The 25,122-nt window shown below is 36.6% G+C and overlaps 1 protein-coding gene and 1 pseudogene across 3 annotated transcripts in view; one reads left to right on the top strand and one right to left on the bottom strand.

Annotated features, from left to right (window-relative positions):
- BCL2L13 (BCL2 like 13) overlaps nucleotides 1-25,122 on the bottom strand; it is a 97,035-nt gene that overhangs the window by 14,014 nt on the left and 57,899 nt on the right. For 2 of the 3 annotated variants that reach the window (XM_087442994.1, XM_087442995.1), the window contains one exon: nucleotides 22,449-22,592. The exons of the other annotated variant lie outside the window; for it this stretch is intronic. In XM_087442994.1, the coding sequence (XP_087299120.1) occupies nucleotides 22,449-22,592 (144 nt within the window). The remainder of the gene's footprint in view (nucleotides 1-22,448; nucleotides 22,593-25,122) is intronic. 3 annotated transcript variants of the gene reach the window in all.
- On the top strand, nucleotides 18,722-19,272 carry LOC106803173 (BCL2/adenovirus E1B 19 kDa protein-interacting protein 3-like pseudogene; annotated as a pseudogene).

Here is a 25,122-nt window from a genome sequence, read left to right as displayed (position 1 = left end):
AGAATCTTAAAATTTATATTGAACAACAAAAGACCCTGAATAGTCAAGGCAATCCTGAGAATAAAGAACAAAGCTGGAGGGCCAGCCCTGTGGCTTGGTGGTTAAGTGCGCGCGCTGCGATGCTGGTGGCCCGGGTTCGGATCCCGGGTGCGCATCGAGGCACCACTTCTCCGTTCATCCTGAGGCCGAGTCCCACATACAGCAACTAGAAGGATGTGCAGCTACGACACACAACTATCCACTGGGGCTTTGGGGGGAAAAATAAAATAAATAAAATCTTTAAAAAAAAAAAAAAAAAAAAAAAAAAAAAAGAACAAAGCTGGAAGCATCACACTCCCTGATTTTGAATTATACTACAAAGCCATAGTAATCAAAACAGCATGGTACTGGCAGAGAAAGAGACACATAGATCAATGGAACAGAATTGAGAGCCTAGAAATAAACCCACACATCTATGGACAGCTAATTTTCGACAGGGGAGCCAAGAACATACAATGGAGAAAGGAAAGTCTCTTGAACAAATGGTGTTGGGAAAACTGGACTGCCACATGCAAAAGAATGAAAGTAGACCATTATCTTACACCATACACAAAAATTAACTCCAAATGGATTAAAGACTTGAATGTAACACCTGAAACCATAAAATTCCTAGAAGAAAACACAGGCAGTATGCTCTTTGACATCAGTCTTAGAGGTATCTTTTTGAATATGTCTCCTCAGGCAAGGGAAACAAAAGAAAAAATAAACAAATGGGACTACATCCAACTAAAAAGCTTCTGGACTGCAAAGAAAACCATCAACAAAACAAAAAGACAACCTACCAACTGGAAGAAGATATTTGCCATTCATATATCCGATACAGGGTTTATTTCCAAAATATATAAAGAACTCACACAACTGAACAACAAAAACACAAACAACTCGATTAAAAAATGGGCATAGGATCTGAACATTTTTCCAAAGAAGACATACAGATGGCCAACACGCACATGAAAAGATGCTGAACATCACTAATTATTAGGGAAATGCAAATCAAAACTACAATGAGACATCACCTCATGCCTGTCAGAATACCTATTATTAAAAAGACAAGAAATAATAAGTGTTGGATAAGAGGTGAAGAAAAGGAAACCCTCATATACTGCTGGTTGGAATGTAAATTGGTGCAGCCACTATGGAAAACAGTATGGAGATTCCTCAAAAAATTAAAAATAGAAATTCCATATGATCCAGCTATTCCACTTCTGGGTATTTATCCAAAGAAAACAAAAACACTAATTGGAAAAGATATATGCACCCATATGTTCACTACAACATTATTCACAATAGCCAAGACTTGGGAGCAACCTAAGTGCCCATCCACAGATGAATGGATAAAGAAGATGTGGTACGTATACATGGATGGAATACTACTCGGCCATAAAAAAAGATGAAATCTTGCCATTTGCAAAAACATGGATGGACCTTGAGGCTATTATGCTAATCAAAATAAGTCAGACAGAGAAAGGCAAATACCATATGATTTCACTCATATGTGGAAGATAAACAAACATCAAACACACAGATACCAAGAACAGACTGGTGGTTACCAGGGGGGAAGAGGGTGCGGGGAGGACAAAAGGGATAAAGGGAAACATGTGTATGATAATGGACGGCAACTAGACTTTGGTGGTAAACACAATGCAGTCTATACAGAAGTTGAAATATAATGATGTACACCTGAAATTTATATATTATAAACCAATTACCTCAATAAAAGAAAAATAAGAAAAAAATAATAAGGTTAGGGAGACAGCATTTAAGAAAAATATAACTTTTTAAGTTTCAGACATTTTTAGGCTCAAATGTATCTTGTGATATTTCTGCTGCTTTTAAATATTATAATACCAATCTAAAAAATGTGTGTCATTTATTCAATACACAAATTTTTTGCCTTAACATTGCATGTTACATGTCTCTTGTACTTTAATATCTTTCACAACTTCTCCCTTACTGCTAATAATTTTAACTCAGATATTAATAAATGGATAAGTATATGAAAAAAAATTTTTTTAAAGCTGCAGTACAGTGAATAGTATTAGGGGAGGTAAGGCCAATCTTTCCTCTCTATTCCTAGAGCTATCATTTAGCCTAAATTTGTCTTAATCACATATTAAGTGCTCCACAAAAGAGGCAAGGCTTATCTTGGTGAGGTTGCTCATTGCCCCCTACAAGTGCTGTACTCAATTCCCAACCCCTGGCTTCTTATTCATGTAGGTAACTGGTGTTAACATTGTGGGGAGCAGAAATGTTTTGCAAATATAGTGAAAGGTGTGAGACTTCTCCCTTAAAACTATGCATTCATACAAAGCAGCCTATCATTTTAGGGGAAATTTCAGACTCCCTGAAACATATCCAAGGGTCCCAGTTTAAGACTCCTCATCTGGCTCTACCAGGGCCTGGCTTAAATTCCATGCCCTCTGGACTGAATCCAATCCCTCTCTTATTTCTCCTGAACTAATAGGAGCTCTGAGTTTGTGCCACACAAAGTATCATACTTATACATTTTACACCATACTTTTCACTAATTTATTCAAAAGTATTAGTCCTCTCCCCAACTAGATTATAAATACCTCAAGGGAAGAAAACACGCTTTAAACTTCGTTATCCCCCTTGTAATGCCTAACATATGCCAAGCAAACAGTGACGCTCAATAAACGCCCGACTGACAAGAAAATTGGTCCTGTCTTTGGATATAAAAAGAGCTCTGAACACTAGCTATTCTGATTTTCTCAGGCATTGATAATATGCAGCTCTTTATTCATCTTTCTATTTCTACACATATGGACTGTGTTTGTTGTCTAAGGTCACACAGTGCTGTGCTGAAGAAAGAACACACACCCCCATCCTGTGACTCAAGTTCCCTTTGCCACCCACCCAGAATGCCCTCCTCCTCAATTCTGCCCTTCTGAACCCTTCTCATTACCTCTAAACTCTTCAATGATTTATCTGTTCTCTTTGATATAAAACATACAGTAAATAGTGTGTATCTGTCTTACATCCCCTAGCAACTATAAGTTCCTAGAGATTAAGGACATGTTTTTATAACATCTTTGTTGTATTTGTGTCTTTTCTCAGCCCCACTCCTCCCATGTGCCTTATAGGATTCCATACATATCATATTAATAGAATTATATTAATTATATTATATTAAAAGAATATTAGTTTTGGGGAGCTTAGTCAAGCTGGTGCAGTTCTTGAATCTGGCATCTCTTCCACCGCAGAAGAGCTATCACTTCTCTTTCTGCATGACTGCTGCCTTGGAATCACCAACCCACAAAGATGGAACACTTTTATGTGCAACATAACAGGTACCATAACCTGTCATTCTAGACCTGCAAGCCTCTCTGAAATGTATCTGTTTTCCAACTTTTTCTACCATACACAGAGAAGAAAGACCCTCAGCAGAGGTCTGAGCAGGACTGAATAGGTTCAGGACTGCTTTTTTCATAATCAAGGCTCAGTTTAGGATATATCAGAAAGGGCTCAAACACAAAAGATTTGGAACTTAACAAACACACAAAGTCTTGCTATTCTGAGTCCTGACCCCTCCAAACTACCTGAGCTGGATCCCAAAACTCATCCAACTAATTCCTTGCTGCTTTCCAACGTAAGTCCTTCACTTTCTTCAAGAAGTGACTATACTTCTTTCAAGAAGCCTTTCCTGATTAATCCCTAGTTTACCATACCACTATCATTTCCTTTCTTGGCATTCTACAATAGCCACTAAAAAATCTGTACTTCACCGTGCCTTTCTTTATATTTATTTTGAATAATTAAACAATTGGCTCCTTTATGTTTAGGGTTGTATTTGACTAATAAGTATATAATCAGCAATCTAGTAAAGTTTAAGAAGTTTAAGATTATAAGGAGTCTGTAATCCACTTGGGGGGATTAATAACACAGCCACCTAATTATAGACACCTGTGAAATTTTTAAGACTTCCTTTGCGGGGCTAGCCCGTGGCGTAGCGGTTAAGTGTGTGCGCTCCGCTGCTGGCGGCCCGGGTTTGGATCCCGGGCGTGCACCAACACACCACTTGTCAGGCCACGCTGTGGTGGTGTCTCACATAAAGTGGAGGAATATCGGCATGGATGTTAGCTCAGGGCCAGTCTTTCTCAGCAAAAAGAGGAGGATTGGCATGGATGTTAGCTCACGGCTGATCTTCCTTACAAAAAAAAAAAAAAAAAAGAATTCCTTTGCTAAAGTTAAAAACCATAACAGTCTTTGAATCTTTGAAGGTGGGACCCAGGTATTACATCTTGCTAAATGACACTGTAATCACTTTGCCTTCCGCTATATCCCACCCAAAGCCCAAATATACTGCAGCACAATGAACAGACAAAGGTAAGATGATTTAGACTTTTCAGAGATTATAAGGATATTCTGAGCTTTGCTGATTCTTGATAAATCACCAATTATGAAGAATGATAGTAGTCAACACGAATGAAAATAGCCACTCAAGGAGCCATTTCTGTAACCATCTTGGAAGAGTATACCTGGAGGTCCAAGAGTGAGAGAGATCCAGTCACCAAAGCTAGATCAACAGTGAAGCTAAATTTTCCTGTGAAGATATATTTACCTACCTCTTTGCCAGAACACAATTCTAATTAGTCATGCAGATCCTCTAACACGTGTTACAAAGGGATTTCTCTGTGCCGTATAACTTATATACTCAAAGGTTTATCTGTTTATTAAATCATCTCTTCAAGGAGCTCCATCTTGTGAAGACCAGAAAAAAACGCTCACATAAAGAATAATTTCATAAGGCAGAAGAAAAAGGTGGTAACAAAGAACAGTAATAGTATAAAGTAACACAAAGTTCACAATTGTCTCTTGTTTAACTTTACTTGAGTATACTTGTTTTATTTACTTGCTCTCTCAAAATCTCCAAATGAGAAACTACATAATATGGTTTAGTAGCTTTATAATCCTCCACCCTCAAACCTTGTAATGTAGCTAAAAGTAAAGGCAATGAGGCACTGCTTAAGATTAAAATCTTTTCTTCATTATTGAAACTCTGAACATTTTAAAACTGGGCTCTTCTTGTTAAGTGAAGAGGAAAAAGTTGGGAAAGAAAGTTAACAGAATTATGCCACTGAATGAAACAGTCTACCACCCCAAGAAGCAAGTAAGACCACACTTTTTTCTCAAAGAATCTGCATTTCAAAGTTATGCAAAATAGTCAAAGAACATCAGCTATTCCACTACAAGTTACTTAAGATAGGGTATTCTTCTTAGTCTTCCATTAATATTTGATCATTTTTTTTTCTTTTCTTTTTTATTTTTTTAAGCTTCAGTGCATGGTTGTGTGCCCTAGTTATTAGTTTTTGGTTCTCTATGTGAGCCACCGCCTCAGTATGACAACTGACAGACAAGTGGTGTGGTTCCACGATTGGGAAACAAAGCCGGGCCAAAACCCACTAGACCACCAAGGCTGGTTCTTCCATTAACACTTTAAAATTTTCATCTAAAAAACTCAAAAAGTGCTACTAACCACCCCTACGTCCCAACTGAGTTATTTGGAGATAAGGAATGTAATTTCACATGTTCTTTATTCTTAGTCTTAGAATCACATCTGCTCTCATTCTCTGTTCACACTCTACAAGTTCTGTAATCTGTTTCCACGCCATTTCAAAAGACGTACAGTACAGCTGGATTCACAGGACAGCCTTACAATTACACAACTCTTCAAAAAGAAGAGCTATCCAAGGGTCAGAGAGGTCTTAAGTGCTCACTTATAGGAATTTTCAACAAGTTACTTATCTGCACTTCTAAAAACAGAACCTCTAATAACAAGAACTAATTTAAAAAGCAAAACCAAAACGAAACAAAAGAACCACAACAAAAGAAGTAAGAATTTTAATCCTCAGAAAGGAAACTTCAGCGACTTTTTCTTTAGGGCTCTAAGCCAAAACAAGTGAAAAGGAAATTTCAAAAGTTCCATCATGAAGAAATAAGGGAAAAATTAACAAACTGACATAGAATTTAGTGTAAAATGACTTTTCTCTTTATTTTTAACAGCTCAAAGCTAACAAAAGAGTTAAGAACATTCTTTGTTCCACATTTAGAGGAACTTTTCATCTCATCCAAGATACTAGATCAACAAGTTTGTCAAATTACAACTTTGAAATAATACATTGCTCAAAAGCCAGTTCAGATTTAATTGCTTTTTTCCTTGTTGTCATGGCCTCCACACCTTACAATTTATTTCTGTATTTGGGACGTGACATTTTGAAGCAAAAATATAAAAACAGAGGCCTCTCTCTTAACAATTACTGTCACTAATGAAGAGTAGGCTTTCACTGAAAGATAAAGAGCTGTTTTGAGTAATACTTCACCTAAAACTTAGCAAATTAGGGGAAATAACATCTACAAGCAGTTTTAGAGCCATTCCAACAATCTAAATCATTTTTAACACAAAATATTTATATTGTTGGAAATATCCAGCTCTTTAGTCCTAGTGATACAAAAACACAAAGGAATAACTTCAAGGGCTCAAAAATATAAAACTAATTGGGACCAACTATCAGAGTTTAAATATGCACAAAGAATCAGAGAACTATATCTTTTTTTTTTAAACAGATGAAGCCCAGAGAGATTAAGAACTTGCCTAAGGTCTCTCAGGGTGCTATGAGAACTGGATGCCAATAACAACAGGTAACCTTTACATAACTCTTATCATGTGCTCTTCTAAAGACTTGACTTAATCTATTTAAATCTTACAAAGCTGTGAAGTAAATCTTACTATTATTTCCATTTTACAGACAAGGAAACTGAAGCAATAAGAATAATAAGTAATTTGCCCAAAGTCATAAAACTGGGATTGGATTTAAGCCCAGGCAGTTTACCTCCAGGGTCTATGCTTTTATCAACTATGCTACCCTAACTCTCAGGCTGAAGTCCCCCAATTACCATACCAGTGCTTTTCCCTGAGTTTATGGCAAGAAGTAAATGGAAAAGGTTATTCTTGGTGTTTTCTTCAAGCAAGAAACACAAACAAATATACGTGCGTGAAAACCTTAAAAAGGGAAGTAGAGAGGAATTGAAATATGGAGATAAAGGGAATATTTTTAAATAAATGTAAGATCAAATATAAATGTAACTTTTGGTTTTGGCAGTATGAACAAAGTAAAAACAGCTTTGTGATCATTCAAAGAACCACTTCAAAAATGTGCAGTAGCTGCTTCATGATGTCTATATTGACTGCATTTTGCCTCAGTTTTTTTTTTTTTTCTTTCACATCAGTTACAAATTATTCTGCCATTTCAAGCAGTATTTCACCTTCAGGGTCATAGCTTCTAATAAACTGAGCTCCTATAGACTTAACTTTTCCATCTGAAGATGCGTTGTCAGTACTCATTGGTAAACTCATCTAGAGATTCATCTCCCCTAAGATGCGCCAACAAATCTTTATCATTACTTCTCAGCCTTTATACAATATTTAGCTCTCATGTATTCACCTTAAAAAATAAAAACCGGGGCCAGCCTGGTGGCGCAGTGGTTAAGTTCACATGCTCCGCTTTAGCAGCCCAGGGTTCACAGGTTCAGATCCCGGGCACGGACCTACACACCGCTTATCAAGCCATGCTGTGGCAGGCATCCCACAAATAAAGTAGAGGAAGATCGGCACGGATGTTAGCCCAGGGCCAATCTTCCTCAGCAAAAAGAGGAGGATTGGCAACAGACATTAGCTCAAGGCTGATCTTCCTCATAAAAAATAAATAAAATAAAATAAAAACAGATACTTGCTTTTCTACATTCAGTAAACAGGATACTAAGACTCAAACGTGTCAGATCACTATTAGCCTACGATGAGAAAATGAGGAGTGTGAAAGAAATTCCAGAGAAGAAATTTTCTACCTAATATTATGACCATGACCCACAAAAATACATTTTAGAAGACAGTGCAGCAGACACCCACACTCACATATAAAACAAACAGTTCTGACCCGTACTACACTAAAATTGTTTTAGTTGCAAAACCGACTTAACTGATTTTAGATCACAAACTATGTGTCACTTCCCACAGGGTAAAAACTCTGTTCTAACAAAGTCTTACCTAAAAGTTCCTAAGAGACAGTCTTCAAATATCCTTGATTAAAAAAAAAAAAACAACACTTTGAGGTCTGCTATTCTTAAAATAGAAATGAGATGCTTCAAGTCAAAGAGAAAAAAGACAAAAATTTCTTTTATTCAAACTACTTAAATATTATGATAGACATTAGATGACATTTTTCCCCAATAATCTTTTATGTAATATAAAACTAAATCTCTCATAATGAGTATTTAGTTTAATACATGACATAGGAGAAAATAAAAGAGAAGCCTTACCACAGTGGTCTTGCACTGCCCTTTTCAGGAGAGACTTACTTCTAATGTAGCAATAGAATCCCAGGAAATGAAAGACAGTGAGAAAGCGGAGGGAGGGAACAAGGATGAATCAGTGAGAATTAAAGCACGCCAACTAGTCTGTGGCTAACTGCGCTGCAGGGCAAGTAAAAGTCAGAATCAAAACTCAAAGGAAACTTCAAGTGGACTTATGAAAAGGAAAAAAATACACACTCTTAAAAACATATCTGAAAACCTGACATTTGTTAAAATGTAACATTTTCATAAAACACTTTTTCATCATTATTTCTGTGAGATAGAGCAACTATTTTTCCCGTTCTGTCGTTAATAAAACTGAGGCTCAGACAAGTTAAATGAATTCCCTTCAAAACACAGGGCTAATATTTGGCAGAGCTGGGGCCAGAAACGAATCTTGTGATTTCCAATCCTGTTCTCAACTCACCACTCTCTGGTAGGGTAAAAAAAAAAAAGGGTAAAGAAAGAAAACAGGCCGGCCCTGTGGCTTAGCGGTTGGGTGCGCGCACTCCGCTGCTGGCGGCCCGGGTTCGGATCCCGGGCACGCAGGGACGCACCACTTCTCCGGCCATGCTGAGGCCACGTCCCACGTACAGCAACTAGAAGGATGTGCAGCTATGGCATACAACTATCTACTGGGGCTTTGGGGGGAAAAATAAATAAATAAAATCTTTAAAAAAAAAAAAAAGAAAGAAAACAAATGAACAAACAAAAACCCCTATCAATGCCAGGATAAATGGTAATAGAAAGTTATACTCCAGTTCTAGCTCTGAAAAGCTCCGAAATGGCTAATTATAGTTAAGATGTGTGTCCCAAGTGAATTTATATTTCTAATTGCACCCCAGTTAAACATTTCCTCCTTTTGTCTTCCTACTACACTTTGAACATACCTATCTCACAGCACGTAACATGCTACATGTGATTACTTACATTTATGTCTCTTCAACCAGATCTGAGCTCAAAAGTAGAGCCTATATTTTATTCAACATTTCTATACTTAGCATCTAGCATGGTGCCTAGCATAACTTGCAATCAATTAAGGTTTATTGTATATTGAAAATTAATCTCTGAAGGGTTTAAATAGCATTATAGACATTAATTAATCATCACAAACTCCTTGTAAAATGGGCAGACACTATTAATGATTTCATTAGTATACTAAGAGTTTATAAATAATCTGAAGAAGATGCAGGAAAATGATTCATCTAACGCCATGGAGTTAGAAAGTAATAAACAGTACTACGTCATTCTGCTTCTCCTGGAAAACCAAGACAGAGAACATGAGTTGGTGCTGTGATTACTGCTCCACAGAGCAGGAGCCTCGGCTTCTATACCCCATGTAGACATTTCACAGGGATTACAGAAACATCGCCCTTACATGACAGTGAGTATCAGTACTTAGGAATGCTCAGAAGTAGACTGAGAATTTTTCACACCTAAGGTAGAGAAGCTGTAACTATATGACTTATGTCCAAGTTTGAAGAACAGTGTCCATGGTTGAAGTAACTAAAAACAAAATGATATAGATCCTTGTTTAAAAAAAAAAGCCTTGGGCCGGCCCCGTGGCTTAGCGGTTAAGTGCGCACGCTCCGCTACTGGCGGCCCAGGTTTGGATCCCGGGCGCGCACCGACACACCGCTTCTCCAGCCATGCTGAGGCCGCGTCCCACATACAGCAACTAGAAGGATGTGCAACTATGACATACAACTATCTACTGGGGCTTTGGGGAAAAAAAGGAGGAGGATTGGCAGTGGATGTTAGCTCAGAGCTGGTCTTCCTCAGCAAAAAGAGGAGGATTAGCATGGATGTTAGCTCAGGGCTGATCTTCCTCACACACACACACACACACACACACACACACACACACAAAAAAGCCTCAGCTGAAAGTCATTTTAACTTCTGGTTTCTCAGAGGTACGTGAGAAGCTTGGAAGTCGCTGCTCCATCCTAACAACAAGTAACAAGCTGAACAAACTGGAAAATCAATAACTCTTTTAGATCTACAAGAGAAGTGAGGCCACAGGGCAAACTGCTGCCCCCAAGACTGGAATGACCAACAGGCAATACAGGGAATCACAACTCACTGGGGCAGAAACCCACAAGCAGCAACGACCTCAAGAACCAATGCCTGAGAAGGGAAACGAGAACGGTAACTGATGAACCGCTGGAGGCTCAGTGTGGACAAAATTGAAAGAGAAAAACTTCAGAGGGACTTCCAGTTTCTGGTTCCACTTGTAAGGAGCTTGGAAGTTGCCACTCCACCCTAACAACAAGTAAAGAGCTGAACAAACTGAAAAATCAACAACTCTTTTAGGATCTGTAAGATAAGAGAGATGATGACACAGGGCAAACCACAGGACAAACTGCTGCCTCAAGACTGGAGAGAGACAAGAGAATACAGGAAATCACAACCAGCGCTGAGGTAGGAACACCTGAATTATAATTGATGAATTGCTGGAGGCTCAGTGTAGAAAACACCGCGAGTTAAAAACTCCAGGGGACTCAGTCACAGCAAGGCCCCTACAATTTTGTGAGGTTTACCTCCAGGAGCTCGACCAGGTACTCACAAAAAACATCAGAGAAAAATCCCCTCATGCTTCTGGAAGGAGGAGAGGAAAAGGAACCATTTTGAAATACACCAGAGCACTTTGTTCTTCTTAACAAGGCCTGCCCTCAAGAGAAACTAGTTAACCAGATCCTAACCAATCCAGGAGTAGGGAAATACCCAACTCCAGCCCACTTGAGCCGTCCTGTCCCACCTAAGGGTGGGGGTGGAGGGAGGGACACAGGACTGAGAAACATTTGTGAAGTTTACAGTGCAGAGACACAGGCTCAGTAAAAGACTAACCTAATCACAGGAGTGTAGAACACTTCCCCTACCCCCATACCTCTCCATCACCACATTACTCAAGGCCTGTTTACAGCAGTTCCTTTTACTGTGTCTGGCTATCAAGAAAAAATTACAAGACATATCAAAAGGCAAAAAAACACAATTTGAAGAGATGGAGCAAGCATCAGAAACTGACATGGCAGATGCCGGAATTATCACACCAAGAATTTAAGACAACTATGACTAATAAGCTAAGGGCTCTAATGGATAAAGTAGATAGCATGAAGGAAAATATGGGCAATGTAAGCAGAGAGATGGAAATCCTAAGAAAGAACCAAGAAGAAATGCTAGAGATCAAAAACACTGTAACAGAAATGAAGAGTGCCTTTGATGGGCTTATTGTTAGACCAGACACGGCTGAGGAAAGAATCTCTGAGCTTGAGAACGTCTCAATAGAAACACCCAAAACTGAAAAGCAAAGATGACAAAGACAGGAAAAAAAAGAACAGGTTATCTAAGGAATAAGGGACAACTACAAAAGGTGTAACATATTGGAATACAAGAAGGAGAAGAAAGACAGAGAGGAAGAAATATTTGAAATAATAATGCCTGAGAATTTTCCCAAATTAATGTCAGACAACAAATTACAGATTCAAGAAGCTCAGAGAACATCAAGTAGAATAAATGTCAAAGAAACTATCCCTAGGCATATCATTTTCAAACTACAGAAAATCAAAGATAAAGAAAAAAATCCTAAGAAAAGCCAGAGAAAAAAATTCTTACCTACAGAGGAACAAAGATAAGAATTACATCCAACATCTCAGAAACTAGGTAAGCAAGCAGAGAGTAGAGTGAAATATTTAAAGTGTGAGAGAAAAAACCCACCAACCAAGAATTCTGTACATGTGAAATTATCCTTCAAAAGTGTTGGAGAAATAAAGACTTTCTCAGACAAACAAAAATTGAGGAAATGTGTTGCTAGTAGTCCTCCCTTATAAGCAATGTGAAAAAAGGTTCTTTAGAGAGAAGGAAAATAATACAGGTCAAAAACTTGGATCTACATAAAGAAAGGAAGAGCATCAGAGAAAGAGTAAATGAAGGTAAAATAAAAACTTTTATTTTTCTTATTCATAATTGATCTAGCAGATAACAGTTTGTTCAAAATAATAATAGCAACAATGTATTTGATTATATATGCTTATATAATACATGAATAACAGCAATGATACAAGGGATGGGAAGGACGAATTAGGATTATTTTGTTATTATAAGGTACTCACACTACATGTGAAATGGTATAGTGTTATTTGAAAGTGGACTTGGACCAGTTGTAAATGTATACTGCAAACTCTAGGGTAATGACTACAAAAAGTAAAAAGAGAAATGTAATGGATATGATAAGAAAGGAGAGAAAATGGAATCATATAACAAGCTTGATCAAAACCATAAAAGGCAAAAAAAACAGTGAAGATAAAAATAGAAACACAAATAAGGGCAAAAAGTAGAAAATAGTAACAAATATGGTAGATATTAATCCAATTATATCAATAATCACTTTCAACAGCAATAGTCTAAACACATCAATTAAAAGAGATTATCAGAGTGGATCAAAAAAACAAGACCCAACTATATATTGTCTAAGAAACTCACTTTGAATATAAAGACACATATACATTAAAAGTAAATGAATGGAGAAAAATATACCATGCTAACACTAATCAACAGAAAGCAGGGCCAGCCCCGTGTCTTAGCAGTTAAGTGCACGCCCTCCACTACTGGCAGCCCGGGTTCAGATCCCGGGCGCGCACTGAGGCACCGCTTCTCTGGCCATGCTGAGGCCGCGCCCCACATACAGCAACTAGAAGGATGAGCAACTATGACATACAACTATCTACTGCGGCTTTGGGGAAGGAAAAAAAAAAGGAGGAGGATTGGCAATAGATGTTAGCTCAGAGCTAGTCTTCCTCAGCAAAAAGAGGAGGATTAGCATGGATGTTAGCTCAGGGCTGATCTTCCTCACCAAAAAAAAAAAAAAAAAAAGAAAGAAAGCAGGAGTAACTATATTAATTTCAGACAGAGCAGACTTCAGAACAAGGGAAGTTATCAGGGATAAAGAAAGGCATTACATAATGAGAAAGGGGCTAAACCCCCAAAATGACATAATTTGTTAATGTGTATGTGCCTAACAACAGAGTGTCAAACTATAGGAGGCAAAAACTGATAGAACTGCAAGGAAAAATAAATGAATTCATTATTATAATTGGAAACTTCAACATCCCTCCATCAGAAATGGACAGATCCAGCAGGCAAAAAGTCATGAAGGCCATAGTTTAACTCAACAATACCATCAATCAACTAGATATAATGGATATCTATAGACTACCTCATCCAACAATAGCAGAATACACATTCTGCCCAAGCTCACATGGACTAGTCACCTAGAACACATTCTAGGACATGGAACACACCTTAACAAATTTAAAAGAATAGAAATCACACAATGTCCCCTCTCAGACCACAATGGAATATAACTAGAAATCAATAACAGAAAGATAGTTGGAAAAATCCCCAAATACTTGGACATTAAACAATATACTTCCAAATAATATATGGGTCAAAGGACAAATCTCAAGAGAAGTTAAAAAAATATTTTGAACTAAATAAAAATGAAAACACAACTTAGTAAAATTTGTGCAAGGCAGTGAAAGCGAGGGAAATTCATAACATTGAATGCATATATTAGAAAAGATCTAAAATCAATCACCTAAGCATCTAAGCTTCTAGTTAGGAAACTAGAAAAAGAGGAGCAAATAAAGTCCAAAGTAAGCACAAGGAAAGGTAATAATAAAAATAAGAGCAGAAATCAATAAAATTAAAAATAGAAAATCAATAGAGAAAACCAATGAAACCAAAAGTTGGTTCTTTGAAGATCAATAAAATCAATAAGCCTCTAGCCAGGCTAAGAAAAAAAGAGAGGATACAAATTACTAATATCAGAAATGAACGATGGGACATCACTACAGATCCCATGGCCATTAAAAGGATAATAAAGGAATAATATGAACAACTCTATGCCCACAAATTTGATAACCTAGATGAAATGGACCAATTCTGTGAAAGGTACAAACTGCCAAAACTCACACAAGAAAAAAAAAGACAATCTGAACAGGCCTATATCTATTAAAGAAATTGAATCAATAATTTTTTTTAAGGTTTATTTTTTTTTAATTTTTTTATTTTATTTTTTTCCCCAAAGCCCCAGTAGATAGTTGTATGTCACAGCTACACATCCTTCTAGTTGCTACATGTGGGACTCGGACTCAGCACAGCCAGAGAAGCGGTGCGTTGGTGCGCGCCCAGGATCCGAACCCGGACTGCCAGTAGCAGAGCGTGCACACTTAACCGCTAAGCCACAGGGCCAGCCCCGTGAATCAATAATTAATAACCCTCTAAAACAAAAGCACCAGGCCCAGACAGGTTCACTGGTGAATTCTACCAAACAGTTAAGGAAGAAATTATACCAATTCTCTACAATCTCTTTCAGATGATAGAAGCAAAGGAAATACTTCCAACTCATTCTATGAGGCCAGCATTTCACTAATTCCAAAATCAGACAAAGATATTACAAGAAAAGAAAACTACAGACCAATATCTCTCATGAACATAGATGCAAAAATCCTCAACAAAATATTAGCAAATAGAATCCAACAATGTACAAAATGAATTATAAACTAGGACCAAGTGACATTTATCCCAGGTATGCAAGGCTGGTTCAACATTCAAAAATCAATTAATGTAATCCATTACATCAACAGGCTACAGAAGAAAAATCTCATAATCATATCAGTAGATGCAGAAAAGCATTTGGCAAAATCTCACATCCAATCATGATAAAAATTCAGTAAATTTGGACTAGTGGGGAATTTCCTCAATCTGATGAAGAATATCTACAAAAAAATCTACAGCTAACATCATGCTTAATGGTGAGAAACTAGAAGTATTCTCACTAAGATCAGGAACAAGGCAAGGATGTCCCCTCTCACCACTTCTTTTCAACATTGTACTGGAAGTCCTAGCTAATGCAATAAGACAAGAAAAGAAAATTAAATATATGCAGATCGAGAGGGAAGAAATAAAACTGTCTTGTTCACAGATGACATGATCATCTCTGTAGAAGATCCAAAAGAGCTAACAAAAAAAAATTCCTGGAACTAATAAGCAATGGTAACAAGGTTGAAGGATACAAAGTAAACATACAAAAGTAAGTCACTTTCCCATCTATTAGCAATGAACAAGTGGAACTTGAAATTAAAAACACAATACCATTTACATAAGCACCCCTAAAAATGAAATACCTAGGTACAAATCTAACAATATAGGTGCAAGATCTATATGAGGAAAACTACAAAACTCTGATGAAAGAAATCAAAGAACTAAATAAATCAAGAGATATTCCATGTTCACGGATAAAAAGACTCAACGTGGTTAAGAGATCAGTTCTTCCCAACTTGATCTATGATTCAATGCAATCCCAAACAAAATCCCAGCAAGATATTTTATGCATATTGACACACTGATTCTAAAGTTTATATGGAGAGGCAAAAGACCAAGAAGAGCCAACAAAATATTGAAGGAGAGCAAACTTGGAGGACTGACACTACCTGACTTCAAGACTTACTATTAAGTTACAGTAATCAAGACAGTATGGTATTGGTGACAGAACAGACAAACAGATCAACAGAACAGTAGAAAGCCCAGAAATAGATCCACATAAATACACTCAACTGATCTTTGACAAAAGAGCAAAGGCAATACAATGGAGAAGACAGTCTTTTCAAAAAATGGTGCTGGAACAACATTTTTTTTGCATACGGACATCCATACGCAAAAAAACGAATCTAGACACAGACCTTACACTCTTTACAAAATTTAACTCAAATTGGATCTCAGACCTAAATGTAAAACGCAAAACTATAAAACTCCCAGAAGATAACATAGGAGAAACTCTAGATGACCTTGGGCTTGGCGATGACATTTTAGATACAATATCAAGGCATGATCAATGAAAGAATTGATTGATAAGCTGGACTTTATTAAAACTAACAATTTCTGCTCTGTGAAAGACAATGTCAAGAGAATGAGAAGACAAGCCACAGACTAGAAAATATTTGCAAAAGGCACATCTGATAAAGAACTGTTATCCAAAATATACAACAAACTCTTGAAATTCAACAAGAAAACAAACAACCCAATTAAAAAATGGGCCAAAGACCTTAACAGATACCTCAGCAAAGAAGATATACAGATGGCAAATAAGCATATGAAAAGATGCTCCACATCATATGTCACCAGGGAAAAGCAAGTTAAAACAATTATGAGATACCACTATACATCTATTAGAATGGACAAAATCTGGAACACTGACGATATCAAATGTTGGTGAGGCTATGAAGCAACAGGAACTCTCATTAATCGTTAGTGGGAATGCAAAATGGTATAGTCACTTTGGGAGACAGCTTAGCTGTTTCTTACAAAACTAAACATATTCTTAACATACTATGCTCCTTGGTATTTACACAAAGGAAGTTAAAACTAATGTCCCCACAAAAACCTGCACATGGGGGCCAGCCCCGTGGCTTAGCGGTTGGGTGTGCGTGCTCCGCTACTGATGGCCTGGGGTTCGTATCCTGGGCACACATCAATGCACTGCTTCTCCGGCCATGCTGAGGCCGCGTCCCACATACAGCAACTAGAAGGATGTGCAACTATGACATACAACTATCTACTGGGGCTTTGGGGGGAAAAAAAAAAAAGGAGGAGGACTGGCAATAGATGTTACCTCAGAGCCGGTCTTCCTCAGCAAAAAGAGGAGGATTAGCATGGATGTTAGCTCAGGGCTGATCTTCCTCACAAAACAAAAAACAAAAAACAAAAAACCTGCACATGAATGTTTGTAGCAGCTTTATTCATAATTGCCAAAACTTGGAAGCAACCAAGATCTCCTTCAGTAGGTGAATGGATAAAAAAACGGTGGTACATCCAGACAATGGAGTGTTATTCAGTACTAAAAAGAAATGAGCTATCTCAAGCCATGAAAAGACATGGAGGGAACTTAAATGCACTTTACTAAGTGAAAGAAGCCAGTCTAAAAGGTTACATATTGCATGATTCCAACTATATGACATTCCTGAAAAGGCAAAACTATGGAGAGAGTAAAAAGAGCAATGGTTGCCAGAGGTTAGGGGGGAGGGTGGGACAAATACGTAGAATACAGAGGATTTTTAGGGCAGTGAAATTACTCTGTATAACTATGGATACAGTCATTATACATCCATGCAAATCACAGAATGCACAACACCAAGAGTAAACTCTAATGTAAACTATGGACTTTGGGTGATAATGACGTGTCCATGTAGGCTCATCAATTATAATAAATGTACCCAGTTACACTTTGGGAGCTGGTGGGAGATGTTCATAACGGAAAAGGCTATGCATGTGTGGGGGCAAGGAGTATATGGGAAACCTCTGCTCCTTCTGCTCAATATTTCTGTGAAACTAAAACTGCTCTAAAAACTATATTAAAAAAAACATTTAAACTGGTCATGTTACTTCTAAACCTCAATAAAGTGCTCTTCTCAATACCAGCACAATGGAAAAATCATCTCAAATGTACTAAGACAAAAATAATTACAAAACATAAGTCACAGAAAAAACAAAACTATCTGGAGAACTCCAAAAGGCATTTATCCTAGCCATTTCTTTTTATAATTCAGAGAACAAAATATTATTTTTCTCTCTCCAAATCAATATGCCCAAAGCCTGCCTGTTCCTAAACAACTACATGCTATCACTCCATTCATCCAACAGATTATGGCTGCCATCACATCCTCCTTTTCTGTACATTTCCAAACTAGTTCCATTTTGGGAGCTAGGTAGTTTGTTTCACCCGGATGTCCTGTTTAAGTAGCTGAAGACAAACACATTACCTGTGGAAATCATACTACAGACTTTAAGTGAACAGACATGCAACATCATGTAGCCAAATGATTCTCCTCTGGAAGAGCGGCCCGAATGGTTTTAAGAGCTGTCAGATGTGGTGTTTAACACAAAGTACCTTAAGGTGATTCATGCTGACACTCTGTATCAGAGGATACATTTTCACCAATTAGCCAAAAAAGCAATCTCTTAATTTTAAACATGAAAAAACAGAATGCTTAGACCTAACAATGTGAAATACAGATTGGGCATTCAAATTTAGAGATAAAAACAAACTTTAAATATTAACAAACTAGTTATCCGTATTATTGCTCTTTAGTACTCATATTTTAGTTGAATAAAATACTTTCTTGTTAACAAATTATAATCACCAACAAATTTTGATGCACTACATCATAATAAAATTGAAAATTGAGAAGGGAATACATAATATTCCTTGCATTTTTCTTCTTCCTTTGTTGTAAGGCACCATATAGGTGAGGAAGGTTCCTGGGTGGAGCTACTCATGAACAGCAGCAATGGCAATGATAATGGCAGTGGGAAAAACGGGGGCTGGAACATGTACCTTTCTCATTCTCCATCCACAATGGAGACATGGAGAAGAGTCTTTTGGATGCACAACATGAATCAGGACAGAGTAGTTCAAGAGGCAGTTCTCACTGTGATAGCCCTTCCCCACAAGAAGATGGGCAGATTATGTTCGATGTGGAAATGCACACCACCAGGGACCATAGCTCTGTCAGAAGAAGAAGTTGTAAAAGGAGGGAAAGAAGTTGATGCTTTGAAGAAAAGTGTAGACTGTGTGTCTGACTGGTCTAGTAGACCTGAAAACATTTCACCTATGGAGTTCCACCTCAGGCACCCTAAACATTATGTTTCTTTAAGCATGAGGAAAAGTAGAGGCATGAAGAAAGGGGATATTTTCTCCGCAGAATCTCTTAAGGTGTTCATTCCATCTCTATTCCTTTCTCATGTTTTGGCTTTGGGGCTAGGCATCTATATTGAAAATGACTGAGCATACCTTCCGCCAGCACCTACTAAAGGAAAGAAAAGCCCCTTGAAAACCATGTGACCTGTGAAGCATGTGACCTTTGTACTGTCACAGTAGTTTATTTGAATTTGAGACCATTATAAGCATAACCCAACCTACTACCCTATTTTTACATATCCAAGTTCTAGTAACTCTCAAATCCAGTATTTTATTCCAACTCTAAGGCATTTTACTAACCTCATTCCCTTTTTGGCCTGTAAGACATTGTAAGAATTTCCTAACCGAGTTTACTCTTATTTAGAAATTTGCATGGGCTTCTTCACTGCAAATGCCACCAACAGATTATAATTTTGTCAACAATGCTATTGTCCCCTTTTACTACCACCAAACTTAGACCCACATTATTCATGGTATAAATTTTACTCTTGCAAGATAACTACCATCTCTCTCTTAAAACGAGATCAGGTTAGCAAATGATATAAAAGCTTTGTTGTTTTGTTTTGTTTTTCAAGATAAAGGCAAGCTTCCCTAAGCTTGAATTTATAGTTATTAAAGAGAAAACAACAAGAAGAAAACAAAGACACAAGAAAAAAAAATATCCTGGGCAATAAAAAATTATTTTAAACCAAAAATAAATACATACATACATACAAAAGAAAGAAACCATTAAGAAATAATAATAGGAATGAAAAGGGAGATACAGCTCCATACATTGCAGAGTTTAAGAGAGGATATTTGTGAGACATTTAGAAATTTGGATGATAACAGGATAGTTGATGATATGAAGAAACTATTTTGAATTTTTTTTGATGTGACAACAGGATTTTGATTAAAAATAAAAAGAGAACCTTTATTTTTTAGAGATACCCACTGAAATTTTTATAAATAAAATTATATGATGTCTGGATTTTGCTTCAAAATAATATTAAGAGTGGAAGTGATTAGGGTGTGAATAAAGCATAACTGGCAATGAGTTGATTGTTAGGGATGGGGGTTCATTATACTATCTTCTCTATTTTCATATATGTTCAAAATTCTCCAAAATAAATCGCTTTTAAAAAATTAAGTAGTATAAGAGAATTAAGAAATAAAAATCCACTATATCCTCCTCCAAAAAATAAAATAAAAGGGTATCATGAACAGCTCTATGCCAACAAATCTGAAAATTTAGGGTTAATACCCTAGAAAAAACATCAAAGCTGACAAGAAAAACCAGAAATCTTCTCTCAAAGAATACCAGGTAGGTTTTAGAGGCATGTTATAAGAAGCAAGGCATCAACAATTTGAATCTTATACAAGTTATTCCAGAGTATAGAAAAAGAGGAAACACTCTTCCCAACTTAAATTCTTTTATGAAGCCACCAGACCCTTAAAACTGAAACCAAATAAAAAAATTACAGCCCAACCTCACTCACTGAGATTGATATAACTAAATGGTGAAACAATTAAAATTACTCATTTTAATATCAGGAAAAAGACAAGGATGGCTGCTAACACCAATTCTATTAATATTGTACTGGAAATCCTGATTAGTACAATAAATTTTTTAAAAAGATAGACTCATGAAGGAAAAAAATTGTCATTATGCACAGATGATGTGATTTTTTATGTAGAAAACCCAGGGCTGGCCCCGTGGCTTAGTGGTTAAGTGTGTGTGCTCCGCTGCTGGCAGCCCGGGGTTCGGATCCCAGGCGCGCACCAACGTACCGCTTCTCTGGCCATGCTGAGGCCGCATCCCACATACAGCAACTAGAAGGATGTGCAGCTATGACATACAACTATCTACTGGGGCTCTGGGGGAAAAATAAATAAATAAAAATTAAAAAAAAAAAAAAAAAAAGAAAACCCAAAGGAACCTAAAGATAAGTAATCAGAATACTGTAATAAGAGAGTTTAACAAATTTGCCGGATACCCAATCAATATGGAAAAGTCAGTGTGACAAAGGTACCATAGTTATGTAAGATGTTTACACTAGGGGAAAGTGGTGAAGGGTATACGATAATGCTTTATCTTTGTATCTTTTTTGTAAATCTAAAATTATTCCAAAATAATCTTATTTTAATAAATGATTTTAAAAATTAGTAAGTCTGACAATATTAAGTGTTAGGGAAGACGTAGAACAACAGAAATTCTTATATACTGTTGACAGTGTAAGTTGGAAAATCACTTTGGAAAACACTTTGGCATTATCTTGTAAATTAGAACATGTTTATACTCTTGGATCCAGAAATTTTACTCCCAAGTATATACCCAGAGACACTCTTGCACATATGTATAAGAATACTCATACAGCAATGTTTGTAACAGCAAAAAGGTGAACATGTCTACTGACAAGATTATATAAGATAAATAAATTACAAATAAATAAATTGCAATATATGTACACAATGGAATACCAAACACCAGCCAACACGTCAAGCTAGATCATGCATTCCCAATAGGGATGATTTCGAGGGTGAAAATTGGTTTGGGGAGGTGGGGGAAATCTTAGATATTAATATTACAATGGTTGTGGCCCTCCAAAGGGCCACAGTACATAAACAGACTTATATCTGTGGTATCAAAATTTCATAGGGTGGAGGGAAGGAGATGATTAGGATAAAAATGTCTAAAAAGGATCCTTAGGGGAGGGATAATGTAAAAAAGGTTGGGAAACAATGACCTAGGTGAATCTCAAGAACGTAACATTGAGTGAAAAAAGAAAGTTACAGAAGAATACATATAATATGATACTATTTACATAAAGTCCAAAACATACAAAATATATTGTCTAGGGATACATATATGTTTGTTAAACTATAGTAAAGAAAACACACAATTCAGAATAGGAGTTACCCTTGTGAAGTAGGTAGGAACATGAAGAAATCTAGAAGAGGCATATAAGGAGATTCAAAAGTATTGGCTGTGTTCTTTTCTTGGACTGGGATAGTTAATACATAGCTGTTTATTTTATTATTCCTCATCCCTTAGTTATTTATATATTTTTTATTAGTATGAAATGTTTCATAATTAGAACTACCTAAAAGAACCACTTAAAAATACCACATATCACCTTATAATAAGTAAAATCTTAGTGGCTTAACTTAAATTGTATGAATAGCCTTTCCATTGATTGTCATCCAGTCAATATTAAATAATATTAAAAATATTAAACCTATGCTGTTAAAAACAACCATAAGGGACTTAATTAAAAAAAAAAAATTAAAAAAAAAACATAGCTCATACCCAGCCACCTTGCTGAATGATGTACTCTGCTGCATAGTCCTCCAGGTATGTCACGCCAAACTGCAGCAATGTACTCAAAGGTTCTTGACCACGTCTTGTCAATTCCAAAAGCATTTGTCGTAGCAAAATCAGAGGCACCAAAATCTTCAATGCAAAGATGAGAGAGTAGAAAAACAAACTGAAATTCTTATAATTCATTTTATATGTTCAATTACTAGAAAATTATACTCAGATATACCATTAAAGAATTTCATTTTTATTGTAATAAAGAAAATAAAACACTGACCCCTACGAGAATTTTTGTGAATAATGCATGTAGGTTTTATACCATAGGATGATAGAAACAATTATTATATAAAAATAATTGGGCTCATATGTGTGTGTGTGTGTGTGTGAAACAACATATGTATAGGAAATTCACCGAAGCATTATTTATAATAGCAAAAGACAGAAAACAACCCAATAGGGACTGGTTAAATCAATTTTGGTCATCCAGTAAAATATCATTTAGTTGTTAAAAAGATTGTTCACTGCTCAATCACCAAGGAATTATTTTCAGGAAAAAAAGCAAGACACAGGAGACTGTGTACAATGATGGTACCACTTATGTAAAAACACAAAACAGAACACATACACATACATATTTGTATCATCCTATAGTATCTATGGAAAAAATATATAAGAAACTGGTAATAGTGGTAGCCTAAGAAGAGGAGAACTAGGTAACTGGCAGCAAGGGTGGGAAAATATTTTTCAATGTATTATCTTTCTGTACTTTTTGCATTTTGTACTGTGCTTTTAATACCTACTTGAAAACAAGAACTTTCAAAATTATGAGCTATCTTATAAAAGTCATAAAAAACCACAGGGGCTATTATCATTCCTAATAACCTTGTGGCTCAATATTTAAAAACCATCAAAATTTAGACAGAGACTAACTACAGACCCTTGTATTCCCCCCAAAATTGCACAATGAAAAGAACTATTCTCAGTTAACCATCTGCATGCAATCTCTTTTGCCTGAAACATCAAGAGGTCTCCACATGACTGGAAAAGGAATGCAAAAGGAAATGAAACCAATTCCAGTTCCTTGTTACTGAATGCCAAGGTAATAACTGAGGGATTATAAAATATTTCTGCAGAAGAGGACAAACGAAAACCCAATGAGTTTATATTCTTACTAATATTCTTTGGCTTTTAAGTAAAAGCATCCCTGAGGAATCTGTATCAAAGTCTGACAGAAAGAATACAACAAACATATATCTTCACTTTTTGATATTCTAAAAGAACCCCAGCCCAGAATATATTTAAAAACCCTTCGTAAACTAATGGAGGGTATGGGGGCTATAAAGAATATATTAGGCTTTCTCCACAATTAGAAAACCTGTCATACTATTAAAAACAAACACAAAAAACTGTTGTTCATCTAGCCTCAGTATTTTGTCTTAGCAGGAGTAGTAAAGGATAGCTTATAAATCAGCCTTGCTGATTCACATATCCACCTCAAAGGCCTGGGATGTTCTGTACCTCAAAACATTCTGATTTCCCATAATAATCTACTCATATGCAAGATTCTAAAGTTATTCGTGTTTAAGCTCTTAGGGAAATGAGTTGCAAACATTTTATACTTGCTATATAAAATAATACTTTTATTTGTTCCAAATTTCTCTCTCTCATGTATCAAAAAGTAGATGCCCTAGTTTTACTATATAATAATCTAGAGATAAATCTGTAATCCTCTTTCACTACTGTCTTAATTTTAGTCCTTAATCGTATTCCCTCTCATTCACTATACTTTTTAGGCCAAAATCTACTAATCTTTTAGTCCGTTCTTCATAAGGCAATTCCTCCATTGCTTTGATCATTTAAGTTCTCCTTTCCTGGATCTTCTCCACCCCAATTATATATTTCTTGAAATCGCAGTAACCAGAGTACAGAAACTTTATTTTATAGGACCAACCTCTTCTATTCGGTTGATAATACTCTTGGTGGTACATGTTACATCTATTTTACCTATTTGACATACTATCTTCAGGGACCTGTATGAAGATTTCCAGACCCACTATCTTTTAAGTATAGTTTAGATTGTCTTTATATAGTTAAATCCATTTACCCTCTTTGTGATCACACGCAAAGCTTCACGAGTTATTTCTACATCTGATCCCCATCAATTTGGCATTTTACTACCCACAAGAATGTTTTGTGTGTGTGTGTGTGTGTGAGGAAGATCAGCCCTGAGGTAACATCTGATGCCAATCCTCCTCTTTTTTTTTTGCTGAGGAAGACTGGCCCTGAGCTAATATCCGTGCCAATCTTCCTCTACTTTATATGGGACGCCACCACAGCATGGCTCAGCAAGCAGTGTGTCGGTGTGCACCCGGGATCCAAACCGGCGAAGCCCGGGCTGCCGCAGCGGAGCACGCACACTTAACCGCTTGTGCCACCGGACTGGCCCCTACCCACAAGAATTTTATATCATATTTACACCTGATATATTTTGTACTCCCCTTCCCATAGTATTAAAGAAACGTTAAAATAAAACTGGATCCCCAAGCATCCATTCCTAGAAGATCCCACTATCCACATCTCTGGGACTAAAAAGCAATCAAACAGTCTTACCCTTTGAATTCCTTGCTTTAAGTCATTTCCTTACTGGATAATAGTAATCCACACA

This window comes from Ceratotherium simum, chromosome 17, assembly GCF_057802395.1.
Source record: "Ceratotherium simum simum isolate JZ-2026a chromosome 17, ASM5780239v1, whole genome shotgun sequence".
Taxonomy (NCBI): domain Eukaryota; kingdom Metazoa; phylum Chordata; class Mammalia; order Perissodactyla; family Rhinocerotidae; genus Ceratotherium; species Ceratotherium simum.
This window is presented reverse-complemented; position numbering and strand designations above follow the sequence as displayed.